This window comes from Onychostruthus taczanowskii, unplaced genomic scaffold (genome assembly GCF_017590055.1).
Source record: "Onychostruthus taczanowskii isolate IOZ18803 unplaced genomic scaffold, ASM1759005v1 scaffold30, whole genome shotgun sequence".
Lineage (NCBI taxonomy): Eukaryota > Metazoa > Chordata > Aves > Passeriformes > Passeridae > Onychostruthus > Onychostruthus taczanowskii.
In genome coordinates this window covers 5183928-5200162 of record NW_024500350.1, presented here as the reverse complement: position 1 = coordinate 5200162, position 16235 = coordinate 5183928, and the positions used below count along the sequence as shown (strand labels likewise).

The window sequence follows — 16235 nt, the reverse complement described above, 5'->3', positions numbered from 1 at the left end:
GTGACATCCCACTGGAGCCAAGGGTATCCTGCTTTTTGTATGAAGAGAACTTGCTTACAAAAGAGATGGATCTAAATGACACTGTGGCACCCTTAAGGCAGAAGGCCAGCAGCTTTTGGGGAAAAGAGAGGAAAGTACCTAATGTCTTGAAAATATACATCCTATTTTATACAAGAAAAGGGTTGCTCACAGGCAGGCACTAGCAAACTTTGGTTTAAGTTATATGCATTTCCACTGTTTTGATCTTTTTCACGTTACCATAGCAATTTCCCATATACAGCAGAGAAAAACACTGATGGTGAGATTCAGTAATGACAGAACAGTCTCATAAATGAGAATTTAAAGTTGGACTGCAAAAAAAGTGCCAGAAATGATACTGCAGAAAACAATCCTCTCCTGATATCTTAATAAGTTTGCTTCCATTGAATTTCTCTCCAAAGATGAATTTCCCTCCTGCACAATACACTCCACACTGCAATTTTTCATCATGGGAAACTGCTGCATGTAACTGAGTTCTTTCATCACCTTCCTCAAGCCCTTTGAAGCCACTGGGCATGGTCAGCACTTGCTCTGATCCCACATGCTCACAGAACACAGGGAATTAAATTAGGAAAAATCAGCAAAGGTCAAACCCAGATCACTGAGATGAGTCCAAACATCCAAGTGCCCTTTCACAGAGGGGAGGGAAGAAGCTTTGGCTGGCACACAGTCAACATCATGAGGTGGCACCTGACATTTCCACACAAAGCACTGGGTCTTATTTTTCAAAGGAAGCTTTTGTAAGAGCTCAGCAAAGTTTATCCTGGCTCTGAAGTGACTGCTCTGATTCACAGCTGTTCTTAGAAGACTTCCCAGGAGCAATCCCATTCACTTCTCTTCCCCCTCACACTAAGAGCTTTGAAGGCACCAGAGTCAATAAGTACCCATAAAATATAATTACCCTTTGCCAGTGCTGAATGTGTCATTCTTGAAATGACAATTTCATTGATTTATTAAGGACTTTCTCCTTCCCTGGGACCAAACAAATGGGACTGAGCATCAATGCAAGTCATTAGTTATGGCAGTGATACAAATGTGTGGGCTTCAGATATCAACGTCTGCTTTCCATAAAAACAGAAGGGCAGAATTTACAACTTTGCCTTTTCAGCCCTTGACAAAGCTCCCTCCATCAGAACCAACACACAGCCTGTACATTTTTGGAATCTTTCTAGAGGCACAGCCAGCCAAGCCTTAGCAACTGCTGCCTTCTCAAACACCTTGCGGCTGCCACTTGCTCTTCAAAAAAAAAGACCGAGTGCACTAAATTAAGGAGCAGTCCACATTACCATTTAAAAGTCTCAGCTGGAAGCAGGGTAACAATAGACCCATGGCATTGTGTTATCCTCTCATTTGAAAAGAGAGGAGAATGATGGGCGTCCACTAAAAAACAGTATTACCTTCCCAAGATTTATCTGTTTTCCTCACAAGAAAGGAACTTAATACAGAGAAGTTAGAAATAAAGGAACATTTAGCTTAACTCCAGATACTGCAGATAAATCACAAGGTTTATTGCTCCAGTGGGACTCTCCATTGTTTTAAAGGCTGTGTAGCTAAAGGACTTGGAATCCATCATGACAGGTCCCCTGCTCACCACCCCCATTGTTCCACTCTGAGTCAGCCAGAGGTGAAATAAACCTGAGAGATTTTTTGGCCAGTGAGTGTGAAGAATGCCAGGGAACTGCCTGCTACAAGGGTGACCTGGCACAGGTTAGGAAAGCATGCCACAGAAAGGCATTTAATGCTGGAAAATTGTCCTTGTGCAGGTGTTTCTCCTCCAATGTATCCTAGAGCAATCTGTAGTTATAGACGCAATATGGTAAAACACCACCACCACCAAAAGAAAGCCCAAATACAAATTAACTAACATTAGTTAAAATCAAGTGTTTCTTTCTTTTACAAGCCACATTTTCCCCATATTTTCAGTGATGGAACTTTCCACTTCCCATTTTAGGTAACCAGCCTCATGTCTAAGCCCAGTAGTCCCCACTTGCAGGATGAAATCTGTGTAATATTGGCTCTTTGGAGGGATTCAGCATGCAGAGGACAGAGGTTGCCACATTCAGAAGTTTCTTCTAAAAACTTTTCCCTACTCTTCCCTTGGGTGCAGTCTGTTTTTATCCAGGGATCTGGGGCACATCTTCTGCTCCAGGGCAATTACACACCAAGGAAGTTATTCCATGGCAGGGAAGAGACATCAGTATGTCTTCCATCAGAGACATGGAAAAAAAGGCAAAGATCAACTTGATCTTTCAGGCCTTTCATAGAAGAACATTGACTTATGGAAATATAGGCTTTCTATTTAAGAACAAAGGGTCCTTATGCAGTTTCAAACTCTACACTACTGCTGAAAGGCTTGTTGCTGTCATTTTTCAATGACAGAATTAAAGAAAATTGCAATTATCTGCCAGGAATGTGTGAAGATAATGATCTGAGGAACTGCTCAGAGGGGGTAGAATGTTTTGTACAGGGATGAACTTTCCAGTGACACTTACTCATCACCATGGCATCACTAACATCACACAATTAAATCTACTTAAATTTTGTGAGGACTAGCACCGCCGAGAAGAACAGAGTTAGAATCCCCACACCTTGTATATTCTTCCAAAGTCTGTTACCTACCTCCCATGGGATGAAGGAGGATTCATTTTATTGTGCATCTTCATTTTGTATGGACACCATTCTGTGTCCATAGTATGTACAAAGTGGGAGTTCAGGCTTGACACAGCCTTCTAGGCATTAGCTCAGTCCCTACAGAAGGAACCAACATTACTGAGTGATGCCATGTCCCAGACACAGGGAATTTAACTGACTTTTCCAAAACCCTGTATTTTTAACTACCAGTCCAACATATTTGCAGACTTGTTCTACCACCTGCACAGCTCCTTTAGTGGAACACTGGGCTTTGACCTAGTTTTAGGAAGCGCACAGTAGGAAGAAAGTGTGGTCCCAACACTGCTGGGGAGAAGAGAAGCATCTGTTAAGCTCCTTTTGTTGCCTTGTCCCTTCAGAGAGCTGTGAAGGTTTGCACCTCATTGCCCAACAGTCCACAACATGTTCATATTTTTACACACAATTTATAATTGAGTTTTTAAAATCTAATTCTGAGCTGATTCTGTCACTTTCTCTATCTCTCAGGGGAACCTGAACTGTCTGTAAGTACTCACCCTGCATGCATGAATATGTAGGTTAGGTACCTCCAAGCCTGGGCCCGAAGCTGGGGATGGTACAGTAATGCATTCTTCAGGTACAAGGGGTGGCTGACTTGCAGCACAAATCTGTCTAAGACCACTCCATTATAAAGAAAAAAGGCAACCTAGAAGAGCAGAGATATTCACTGGTTAGCAAATGCCTTTTCTCACCGAAAAGTACCTTTTACCTAAAATAATGGAGAAAAAGGTAACATATAAAAAACTTTTCTCCCATTTGACAGCTTCACACAGCATGAAAATTCCCTGTTTTGAGGAACCTGCAACACATTGATATAACTGTATTTGTGACCTTCTGTAACACACCAGCCCCTGAGTCAGAGGAACCTGCTCCCAGTCAGCACCCTACTATCAGTGTCATATCCTACTCTGTACTTTCTGGAGCACATTACTCAGCAAATGTGCAAAGATCTCATTTGGGCAACACATGAGCAGGTCAGAATATTTAACCCAGAGGTTCTCTCCCCTGCTTTTTCTCTCCACTCACAGAACAGAGGTAGCCATACAGAAATTTCTAATTCTATTGACTTATCCATTTCTCTAGAACTGTCCTGTTTTCACTCCTCAAACAGTTTTGCTCTCATTTCCCAAACTGTGTAGTCCCATATACAAATTGTTCCAATGACAGGATCACAGTCTCCACTTAAAACACACTCCAACAGGCAACAAAAATGGCCACCAGCTTCACATCTGTCCTTGTCCGGGCCTGAATGAATCCCTCTCCAACCCCTGACTGCGTCCCAGCAGAGCCTTTGGCAGTGTGGGGAGGTTCCCAGGGAGGGTACTTGCCTCTACAATGGTGATGGTGATCATGAACCAGGGCGGGGGGCAGCAGGTGTAGCTGTCATAGTACCACTTGCGGTCGATCTCCCGCGGGAGGGTCTCGTACGCCACGTGCCGGATCAGCCTCTGCGAGAGGCTCAGCCCCGTCTCCTCCAGCAGGGCCTTGCTGCACAGCCTCCTGTTCCCCTGCAGGATGGCTTGGCGGAAGCTGTTCGACCTTTTGTTGCTCATCTGGGGAAAAGAGAGCGGGAGAAACCATGAGTACAAAGCAAGGCCTGGCACAATCATCAGGGAAATAGTGCCAGTTTGTCAGCACCAGATGCAGGCAGGCAGGAAAGCCACCACCAGGCTGAGCTTTAGGAACCAAGTCTCGGGACAATGACAGGGTGCACTGAAAACCTGGGATGCAAGGAAAACGAGTACCATGGCCTGCCATTATGATGCCAATAAATGAGGTCAGGGCAGAACTCTGGCAAGGCAGAGCAGAGGCTGCTGATGCACCTGGCTGAGCTCTATGGCCCATTCTCCAGCCTTCCATGCACCCTCTTCACCATCAGTTATCACAATCCATATTCCTGTGTCATTCCCTCTGATCCCTCTGCTCTATCAAACTTCCCTGCAGTCTTGGGGCAGGAAATTTCTCAAATGTAGCAGCAGACACTTTCACAGCACATCTAACCCTTGTGGCAGGAGTTAGCTCTGGGCAAAGAAAATTATCTCTTTGTGTAAAACAAAACTGCCTGAGCAACAGCAACAAACAATAAATTAATCGGCTGTACAGGCTGTCTTAGCTCCTGTAAGCTTGCAAGTCTTTCCAAGGCTTCTTTCATAAGTTATCCTCAGAGGGGGCAGGCTCAGAGATGGCACAGGCTTACAGCTAATTTGTATATGCATTATCACCTTACATGCATAGATTTAGCTATCTTTTTGAGCATACACTTTACCAGTTTGGATGCATAATTAAAGCAATTGCATTTGCAAATTAGGCAGATGGAATCTTACGCTTAGCCTTCCGGGGGCGGGGGAACAAACCAGGTCTGAAAGAGCTTGCTCCAAGATTTGTATAATTGTTAATTAGCCCTGATGTCAAACAAACCTGCTGCATTAGAGCCACTGTGTGGCTGAATCTTTGGCAGGGAGCTCCAAAGCCTCGCTGTGTACACAGGCTGCTGCAGGGGGACCTTCCACTGTAACAGGCAGCAAAGCAAACACGACAGCCTGGTCCTTCTTCTGAGAGAGCTGCTAACTGCTCTCAAACCACCGGCACATCCAGCCTCCCAGAACCAAGAAGAGATGACACTCAACAGCATTGGCTTCCAGTTGTCTTGGGTGCTGCTGGTTTCAGCTGATATCCCAAAGCTAGCAAAGCCCAGAGGTTATGCTCTCTGTGCCCAGGCAGTCAGGGAATTGCTCCAAGCTGGACCAAGCTGCTTAAATACAGTAATCACTGCAGGGAGCCACCTCCTGTTAATCACTGGAGGAAGGCAAGGGTTCATCTGAGGTGACGGCACTGTGACCCATTCTGCCTGTCCCTCCTTAGCCTTCATTTGTAGCCTGTCCCTCCAACACAGAGGAGCACTGACCGTCAATTGATGTTATATTTTTTTAAACTGATGAAAAAGTTGTCGTTGTTGTTCTCTTTGAGTTGTTTCAGTGAGAAGATATTTTACCCTAACAACTCTCTCCATTTTGGTATTTCTCCTTTGCTCCCTCTTTCATCCGTTGATTCAGAAAACACTTGTAATAAAACATTTCTTGTAAAAAAAGCAGAAAAACAAAGAAGAAAAAAAAGTCCACAAAGTCTATCTCTCAGTCTTCTCATGTCTCTCATCCAAAGGCCTGTATCTAAAACTAGGGAAGATGAGGGAGAAAAAATCATTGTGGTCCTCTGTTGCATTAAGAAAGCCTGCTCATACTGAAAGAAAATATTTTCATAGAGAAACAGGTACAAGGCTTTTCTTAGCACATGTGAGATGCCTTTTGCTAGGTAAGAGATGTACCTCTGTTTCAAAGACACTTTTAGCCACCTAATGACCTCTCTGTGTCCACAGAAGAAAGCTTCATTCCAGGTTAGTTCAGAACAGCCTTTCAGAGATGTTCTGCATGTGCTCCCTCACAAAGTTCATACTTTTCTCTCTGGCTTTGCCTCTCTTATGAGCAAGAATAAATTCAGACTGAAACTATAAAATTGCCTGAAGATACCAGACAGTTGACTGGAGCTGCTGATGTGTTTATTCCAATTACAGTGATAAATGGGATTTTCCTGCCTACCACAAAACAGTCAGTGCTTTTCCCTGCTGCAGCACTTCAGTGGAAAAGATAATAATTTCCAGAGTCAAGGAAAATTGTCATTTCAGTTCAGCATCAAGAAGTGCTGGCCACCCTCAGTAGATGATCACCTCATCAGTGCAGAGATTGCCAAGGGAGATGGGCAGGAAACTCCAAAGGCTGCTGATGTCCATGGTTAGGATCCTAACAAGGATTTCCTTGCATCTGTTGAGCAGAGGATCCTAAGGGAGGCACCCCTGGACTCGTCTGTTACTGTTACAAGGGACTGGCCCAGTTCCGTCACCTGAACTCAGCACAGCCCCATCAGCCCAGTGTCCTCTCTGCAATAATGCTTGTGCTGCCCATGGAGCCCAGAAAACAGCCAGGGCACTGCAAATTCATCACCATGACGCTTCTGGAGATGTTCCTTAATGTACTAAAAAAAACAAAACAGGGAAACATCTTCTCAGATTTAAGAGCAAAATATTGCAGGATCGCTGTAAGTCATAGCTCAGATGACCAAAGCCTCCACTGGCTCTTGTGAGGAGGTGGGAAACTGGACTACTGTTCAGCAGAAAGCTCTGCCTTCCTCCTTCCAGAGAGGAAGATAAATCACAGGACCTTTCACACCCCACACAGGAGCTAACATGAAAGACACATTAAAGTATTTGCCAGACCCTCTTTAGAGCAGAGGATATGGAGAGAAGGTCCAGGTTCCCTCCACATGCTGCAGCCTTGGCATGGTTTTACACCCCGATGAGGCAGGGACACAGTGTCAGGAGTGTGCCAGATGTGCTGAAAAGCACCCACAATCCCTCAAGATGTGGATGAGTGGATGTACTGAGCCCTTGTTAAAATCAGGCCTCTTGGGAAGGAGGCATCCTGCTGGTCCCCACCTGCACACACTGCCCACGGCACCAAGGAGGAGATGATCTCCAAAGAGACAGCACAGCTGACTGCCAGGGCTCTAGCAAACACAGCAATCTACTCACATGGCCCCAGAGGCCTTTGGATCAAGCTAGGAGGAGATGGGCATGAGGAGACACAGAGGATTAAGTCAGTATTGCTGCCCTCACCAGCTCTTGATGAGAAATCTGTTCTGTTCCTCAGACTGACTTTGGAAGATTCAAATCTTCCCAAACAGAGTCTCGCATATGGTCACAATTTGCTGACTGGATTTTGGAATTACATAATATTGTTATTTAAGAGCCAACTATTTAATCATCAGCTGCAAGAACACTAGGCCCATTGTTGGCCTGCACATTATCATGGCTCCAGGAGCCCAGGGCAGCCCACCCCACTTCTCTTCACGCAATCGATCTAGGACTTCTTTAATGAGCATGATATTAAAGCTGCAAGCAGATGGGTACAGCAAACAGGATGTGGAGAGAGAAGATAGCAGTGGGGAACAACACATTCCCTTAGTCCTTCCTGCCTACAAAATGGTATTGTGCAGAAAGAAATTTCCCTTGCAGAAGAGCCAGGCTGAGCTGACTGGTACCCAGGTCCTCTCAGCTCTGCCCTTTGGTATCACCCCACCAAAACAAACCAAGGCTTAGTGCTAGAGCTCTGCTCAAGGGCTGGGTTTGATACCACTGTGCAAATGGAAAATTTTTTCCTACTTTGATCTGAACCTGTCTTCAACACTAAAAACGTCAACATTTAGGATGTCAAGAGTAGAACAGTGACAAACTTTGATGAAGTACAAAGCCCTGCTTTTGTTTAGCACACACAGCACTCTAAATTACTCTGGGATAATCTGCAGCTTGCAAAGGAAGTTGTCCATCTCCACTGGCAGACCAATTTCTCTGTGTTCCTTGGATATCTGCAGTATTGTGGCTACCTCAGATGATCAAAAGCCAATTCATGTAGTATTTCCCCCATCTCCAATTTCAGGGCTTGTATGGGGCACAGTACCCTTTTTATGGTTTTATTCAGCCTCACTCAGAAGGGTTTGAAAAACATGGGTTTCTGCCGATTACGTATTGGCATCTTTGAGACTGGTCTCGAGCTATTTTTAAACACATGCAGCTCTGTGACAGGCAATGCATTCAGCTCTCCAGCTCTGATCCTCCAAGACAGAGAACATTAAATCAGAAGTTAGCACAAGCTTTTTAAAAGCCTCTGCCAGCTCCAGTTTTATAACCCACTTTACTTACAAATGCAACCTCTCCAATCAATTTTGCTTTCAAGATTCACATTTATTTCCTTCCCTCTGCCCACACTTCTACAAAATGCTAATGTGGGTAGGGACAGCTTTTCCCAAAATGCATATCTCAGCATTAAGTTCATCTCTCACAGATGTTCACATCCTCTAAGCCAACCTGGTAGCACTTTCCCAAATAGTAACAAAGGGAAAAAACCTGAATACCAGATACCAACATTCTGATCTGGTTTGATCAAGCAGTGGTTTACTCGAGGGATTCAAAGAAAGAGGCAGGAGAGACAAAATAAATTATCCCTGCTCAAGTTTTTGTCTGATTCCTACTAAATGTGCCAGGCTTAGGCCTTCCAGCACTTCCAATAGAAAAGGTAAAACACTTTCAAATTTCAAGGTGACTTGAAAGAACATTGCTTGCAAGACAAGACTAACATTGTGGTTCAAATAACACATTACACAGTGCTTCGAAACTGTGTGTTGTTCACATTAAAAATGAGGTAGAATTAGCTTGTCCCTAGAAGCCAGCAAGGCCAGGGAAAGCAAAGTGGTGATTCTTGATCTGGAAAATAAAGGATGTGCATTTAATTAGTTAATATATTTTGTTCATTGCTGAGATGTCACATCAACTTCAAGTAACTACAAAGTCACAGCTAAATATTTCTGTTGGAAGCAGCAGTGTTTTGTTTTTCCCAAGTCACAAGAACTCTGTCTTAGAGCTTACTACTTACTGCAAGCTCTACTACAGTTCACAGAATATTATCAGAAGTAATCCAGGACTGCCAACAGCAACTGCTGTACAGCAAGAACCCCAGCAAATAGCATTCAAGTAATAATTAACTCCTGGCTTGTCTCTTCTCTAAAAGTTGCAAAGTTAGTTAAACACCTTGGTTCATTATCTCCTCCTGTGGCCCATGCTGTTCATAGCCAGAATTTTCTCTGTGCATCTCTTTTCACAATGCTGCAAAGCAGCCAGAGAGCAGAGATGCACAAGATGTCTCCACTTGTACAGGAAATACTTTTGTTACTCTGCACTGTCTCAGACACAACATAAGAAATCCCATCTGAAACTTTCTGCCATGACTACAAATCACAGTGCAGAAACAGAAATGGATATGATTGCAGCATTGTGTTTTACGAGCTGAATTTCATACACACGGAGGAAAAGTAATTTCCAATGAGTTGCCTATAGTGCAGAAACAGAAATGGATATGATTGCAGCATTGTGTTTTACAACTACACGAGCTGAATTTCATACACATGGAGGAGAAGTAATTTCCAATGAGTTGTCTACCTGATCTTTTTGAGCCTTTTCTGTTTGCAGATCACACCAGGAGTTTTCATCTTCCTTAAATTTATTAATTTCTCAATTTATTTCCTGAGTGCTTTCTGGGGTCTAGTCTCATAATTTAACACTTTCAACTTCATAAATTTAAGTTGCTTTGCTGAGAGCAGGCATATGCATGGATGTATTAAGGTTATTAAGGTGAGAAGTCCTATAATTACATTTTTGATGTATCTGGCAGTTCACAAAACATTCTGAACATCAGCGGATAACACAGCTTTGCTCAATAGCAGTCCTTTAGCTGGGGATCACAGTGCCTGAGAGAGCAGGCAGAGTTCTTGGTGCTCATAATAATGCTGGAGAAAGGGAAAGCCATACATAAAGAAAGCCTTGCTTCTGAAGCCTCTGATTTAGTGAAACGTCAGCCTTTCCATCCCCACATGCAGCACCATCATTTTTGGCAGCAGGTCAGTTCTTGCTAAGCTACTGAAACAGACAAATTAACCTGAGCGTAAAGCAGAAAGGGCTAATGATCATCATGCACAAACATGCACCTAAACACCACCACACCGAGGACTGACAGCTAGGAGGTGAAGGAAATCCCTAATTTCACAGTGATTCTGTATAAACTGTGCTGCTTCGTTCCATCAGGAAGTTCAAAAGAAAGTTCAGAAGGCAGAGAAAAGAGAAGGAGCCCTAAAAAAAGTTTGGATGTTGGAAATCAATAGAAACTAGAGGATAAGTGAGAAGAGAGATGTCATTTGTAAGTAGTTTAATGTTTTGGCATTTGCGTTGCCTATTGATTAGAAAGTGCAAAAAATGCAGACAAGGAGAGAGGAGCTGGTGACAGGAAAATCAATGGCTTCTTTATAGAAGTCATTCAATAGTAGTGAAGGAAATTTGCTGTTTTGCAGAAACCACATCACCTGGGTGTGAGCTGGCACAGCCTCTATTCCCGAAGGAGGAGAATGTCCAAGCATTTCAGCTCCCACCTACCTCTCATTAGTGTGTGCTGCTCCTGAGCCCTGTGGAGCGAGGAGAGAGAAAAAGCCCAGTTCTATTCCTGAGCCTGTTGCCAATGTGTTGGCTGGCCCTAGGCCATCATTTCTGTAAAAGAAATTCGATTATGCCTCTTCCTGCTACCTAAGGGTTGTGCAGCCCAATTAGTGAACGCTTGCACAGTACTTTGAATATCCCCAACTGTGGAACAAGCAGCTGTTACTATAAATACTCTGCTGAGCACTGAGGACCACACTGTTTGTTATGCTGGAGCTGAGGAAAACCTCACATTGTGTAATCTGTTTAAGAGTTGCTGCATTTATTCTACTATGTACCTAGACACGGGGCTTACAAGACTGCCTGGTTAGATACAGCAGGTCTGTCATTCCAACAAAGTAACTTCACCTTGACACTGCCCACAGCCTGATGGAGGTCATGACCTGGGTCCTTGACAGCTGGGCCATGTTATCATACTTTTCTGATTAATGTGAAAACAGGACATATGCAAGACTCTTTCTAAACCAAGGACACGTGCATGAGTGACCATGACAAATGAAGGGATCAAATCCCCACATTGTCTGCAGAACACACAGAGATACAAATTACTGTACTCAGCAACAAGGACACATCCAGCTTTCCACAGAAACCTCAGAGATGTCACCAACTTCCATTCCTCTTTGACTTTGTCATGCAGGCTTATATTAATATTGCACTAAATCTGGGATTCAGGTGTTCAATGACAGAGTAAGAACAAGGCAAAACCTCTGAATGGCCAATGTCCAAGATAACTTACAAACAACATTTCTAAGCCATCTGGGCACCTGACAACACATCACCAACTTCCATTCCTCTTTGACTTTGTCATGCAGGCTTATATTAATATTGCACTAAATCTGGGATTCAGGTGTTCAATGACAGAGTAAGAACAAGGCAAAACCTCTGAATGGCCAATGTCCAAGATATCTTGCAAACAACATTTCTAAGCCATCCTGGGCACCTGACAACACAAGTCTACAATTGTGTTGACTCAACAAACTGCCTTGACAAGAAACAGAGCAATCCCTTCACTAATTGACTCAGTAGAGATAGAGAGGCATCCAGATCATGACTCATGCACTCTGAGACACCTCACCTGGGATAAAATGAACGTGACCTAGAAACATTTTATCCTTGTTGCTGTTGATGCCTACAGCAGTGCAATATGACTCCACCTAGCATGTCAACACAACGTTATCTATATATTTTTGTCTGGAAGTGGTGAAATCTCTAGATAAAACAGGAGACATCCAGACTGACAGACCTCTGCTTGCAAACAAATGGCTCATTATAGCAGCTAGCAACTGATACTGAGAGCAAAAACTTCCAAAGTAGCAGCAGCCATTACTTCATGATATTACTACAGTTCCCACAATTCCTTCCCATGCAAATTTGTTTCCCTGGAAAAATCAGAAGCAATTTGACTCTAGCTGAAGCAAGTCCATGCAGAATATGATGCAGCAAACACTGGTGTTAATAAAGGGAGGGAAAGAGACACTGTCCTTCAACAACCCATGTTTTAAGCAGAGCCAAGGTCTGACAGCCCTGCCAGCCAGAGCACTCACCAGGTTGACGAAGTCCTGGTAGCAGATCCTGCCCTCAGAGTTGCTGTCTGCCAGGGCTAGCAGGACCTCCAGCTTGTGGGGGTCCAGCTCCGAGCCGTGCCTCTGGAGAAGGGAGCGGAACTTCTCAGTGCTGATGTAGCCAGTGTTGTCAGGATCAAACTGCGATAGGAGGGGAGAGTGCCACAATTAACAACCCCAAGTTACACACAACTCTGTCCTATGCATTCATCACCACTGCAGACCCACAGGGACACAGGGGCTGCTCTAGGCTTTGGTGACACTGCCCTGCAATCACCCAGGGACTGGAAAGCACCCTGCTGCAGAGAGGGGTGAGTCCAGGCACCATCACCCACACCACCATTCCATCTCCACCCAAGCTCCAGCTACATCAGCTCCCTTCGCCTTCCCGCCCTCTGCATCATTATTTCGCTTGTGTATTTTTTATGTCTCTTTCTATCTGGAACATCAAGCAATCCAGAAATGTGGTTTGTGAGATAATGCACTGAAAAGGAGGAACTCCTCTATTTCCTAACACAATTGCACCACAGGAATATGCCACCCCTCCTCAAGCCCCTTCCATGCTCAGTGTTTCTGACAGTCACCTTTCCAGATCATCTCTACAGATGCCTTCACTATGGCAAGTGCTTTCACTGCTGAAGAGCTATTTTAAGTTGGCAAATAAAATCTTTGGACAGGAAGCAAAGCAGATGAACACCATGTCAAACTAAAAGTGACAAAGCAGCCACATGCCATTTTGAGAATGCAAACCAGTCATTAGAAGGAAAATCCCAGGTGAGACCTGGAGTGAATCCCACTCTGACTAAAAACTTTGCTGTTTTCCCTGAGCCTAAGTGGCTAATCTAGAAATGCCACTGATGAAAAGAGACACCTTTACAAGGCTGTCCAAACTAATGACTGTTCCAGTGGCCTCTAGGGCACTCTGTGAGGGGCTGCCAACTCACAGGGCATAGCCTCAGCCCTGACAAAGCCAGTGCTGGCACCACGCCGAGCACCTTTCTGATTTGCTTGGAAAAGTAGTGGCTGCAAGCTGCCAGACCAGTCTGCACTAGCCCTGGTGCAGTTTGATCTCTACCAGTTCTCTGTTGCTGGGAGATTTTGCCTTTGATTTCCCAAACTTGGCTGTGAGGACCCTGGTGCTCGCTGGCCTCCTTTTGTAGATAATGATATCAAGCTTGTTGGCTGGATTGAACGGCTGTCAGGGGGCAGGGTGGTCAGAAGGGAGTCTTTTCATGGAAACATTTGGGACATAATAGGCCTTGGCAGAGCCAAAAAGGTCCTATCAATCCTTACTCTTTCCTAATGGAGGATGAAAGTTGAACAGGAGCTGGGCCTTCGATCAGTCACAGTGAAGTGAAGTGCCTTGGCAAGGGATGGGATAGGAAGGAGGATGTGGCAGAGGATGCAGCCTGCCAGCAGCAGGGCTGGCACGGCTCTGCATTGAGCAGAACAGCTATAAAACAAACCAGCCTCAGGCATGGGCTGCTGGTTTAGAGGCTGTAGTGCCCATGTGTGAGGATCTGACTCCATCTCCTTCTGGCCTGAACACCTTTGTCCCGCTGCTCTGCTCTCCCCAGCTGCTTGGCTGAGGAGGAGCTGTCTATCCTGAGCAGGGGAGGTCACAGCTCCTTGCTGAAGTAGGACTATCTACCTTTGGTCAAAGCAGCAGCACCTCTGTGAAGAAACTGCTGGGGATTACACAAAACAAGATAAACCGAGTGACCTGCGGACAGTCAGAGCTGGGCACTCTCTCCTGTTCTCTGCCAAAGGTTGTCCTGCCCTTGTGAGGTGGCCTGGATGTACCTCCCTGACAGATGGCACCCAGAGCCAAAGGTGGATTTCATCAGCTGTTTACTGTTAAACAAAGGCTTAATATTAATCCCTGGAGAAGTTTAGCTCCCCTACTCTGGCCCACTCTGATGCTTTGAGTTAACAGATCAAACTCTAAAACCAACCCCAAAAGTCAGGGCTTCTGCACTCAGGCTCAGCTCTGAAGAGTTTTGGCTCTTGCTGCGACTCTCAGGCCAGCCTGTTTGTGGAGCCCAATCCCAGACACACATACCCAGGAAATAAAGTATTATTAGCACAATACCTGGGATGACCTTTCTCAAGGGGAATTTGTAGGAGCTGTGAGATGAGTCATTCAGTGAATGGATCTAAGACCTGCAAGCCCATAGATACTGCTCTGTTCATCCCTGTTTCTCAAAAACATTTGACTTAACCAACATCTTACTTAACTGCACCACTTTAACTGTATATTGATATTTAAAATGTCAGAACCTAGCTTGTCTAGGATATAACCATTTGCTCCTTGAAGGTTTAAATACCTCTCTACTTTGAGGGCCAGGGTCAGCACCCAAAGTGTGGGACTCTCCCCATGCTGTGTGGTCGCTGACTTTGTAGGAAGACCAAGGGCTGCAGACCCAGGGAACATGGCTATTCCTTCAAAGGGCAGATGAGATACAGAGCTGAAGCACACAGGCCTCCAGAGAACAAAAGAGCTGCTGAGATCACAAACCACTTTTCCCAGATTTTGTTCTGCTTTCAAGCCTTCCAAAAAGAAGCATTTTGTAACCAAGAACAGAAATTACACAATGGCTTCAGAGCTTCAACCCAGCCCACAAGGACACCCTAATGACTTCAGACTCACTAGTGCTGGAGCTGATACATCCTGTCACTCAGGATGTTGCTGTTACTGGCTGCTGGCTTCCAAAGGCACAGCTGAAGCTGTAGCTGTCTGGTGCTACAAGTGAATCTGCTTCTTTCTCACACTAATAGGCACCAGCATTCCTCCTTCAGCTCACTGAAGTCTTGCTGTTTGCTCCACAAAAACCAAAACAGTGGCAGAAGGTAGTGTAAGTTTTCTGTAGTGTAATTTGGCTATCGAGTCTCTTCTCCTCTTCCATGTAATTATATATAATTCTTTTTTGGCATCATGTTAATGATAATAATTAGAAATAAGTGTGAAGTAAAACAATGGATCTGAACAATGTGAGAGTAAGAGATGAACAATGAACAACTGTCATCTGAACTCAAATATCTCATAGCAGGGCCAAAGCACAGACTCCGCAACCTGGAGCAGAATGCTTTACTGTCGACCCCAGCTATAAGGAAGTCCTTTTATTTATGTTGAAACAATTTTTAATTGTACAATTGTACAATATTTCTCTATAAAAAGCATATAAAAATTTCATCTGTCACCATTCAAAATCCATACCAGTACTTCAAACTGCTTCAAATCCTGTTTCTGATATCACAGCTATCCACAGAAATCAAGGGGTTGAGCAGATCCTGCATATCCTATGTCTCTACACATGGCAAATCGTAGAATCACAGAATGTGCCGAGTTAGAATGGACCCATTAGGATCATCGAGTCCTCCATGCTCCATCCAGCTCCTAGATCTATGCAGGACAGCCCAAGAATCCCATCATGTTCCCAGGAAGGTTGTCCAAACGTTTCTCGAACTCAGACAGGCTCGGTACTATGACCACAGCCCTGGGGAGCCTGTTCCAGCACACAGCCACCCTTGGATACTCAACCTAGACCTCTCCCTGACACAGCTCTAGCTGTTTCCTTGAGTCCTGTCACTGGTCACAAGAGCAAAGACATCAGAACCTGCCCCTCATGAGGATGTTGAAAACCACAGTGAGTCCCTCCTTAGTCTCCTCTTCCCCAGGCCAAACAAACCAAGTGACCTCAGCCACTCCTCACACAGCTTCCCCTCAAGACCCTGCATCGTGGCCCCCTTTGGACACTGCCACTGTCTAACAGCTTCATGTCTTTTTCATAATATGGTGCCCAAAACTACACACAGCAGTCCAGGTGATGCTGCACCAGTGCAAAAACGTGTGACAGCAGACTCAAAACACTCAGCTC

The 16235-nt window shown here is 44.7% G+C and overlaps 1 protein-coding gene across 1 annotated transcript in view; it reads right to left on the bottom strand.

Moving 5' to 3' along the window:
• RHBDL3 (rhomboid like 3) overlaps window positions 1-16235 on the bottom strand; it is a 61797-nt gene that overhangs the window by 12156 nt on the left and 33406 nt on the right. The window contains exons 3-5 of the mRNA XM_041409568.1: window positions 12340-12498; window positions 4035-4259; window positions 3204-3352 (exon numbers count right to left, since the gene is read on the bottom strand). Of these exons, the coding sequence (XP_041265502.1) occupies window positions 3204-3352; window positions 4035-4259; window positions 12340-12498 (533 nt within the window). The remainder of the gene's footprint in view (window positions 1-3203; window positions 3353-4034; window positions 4260-12339; window positions 12499-16235) is intronic.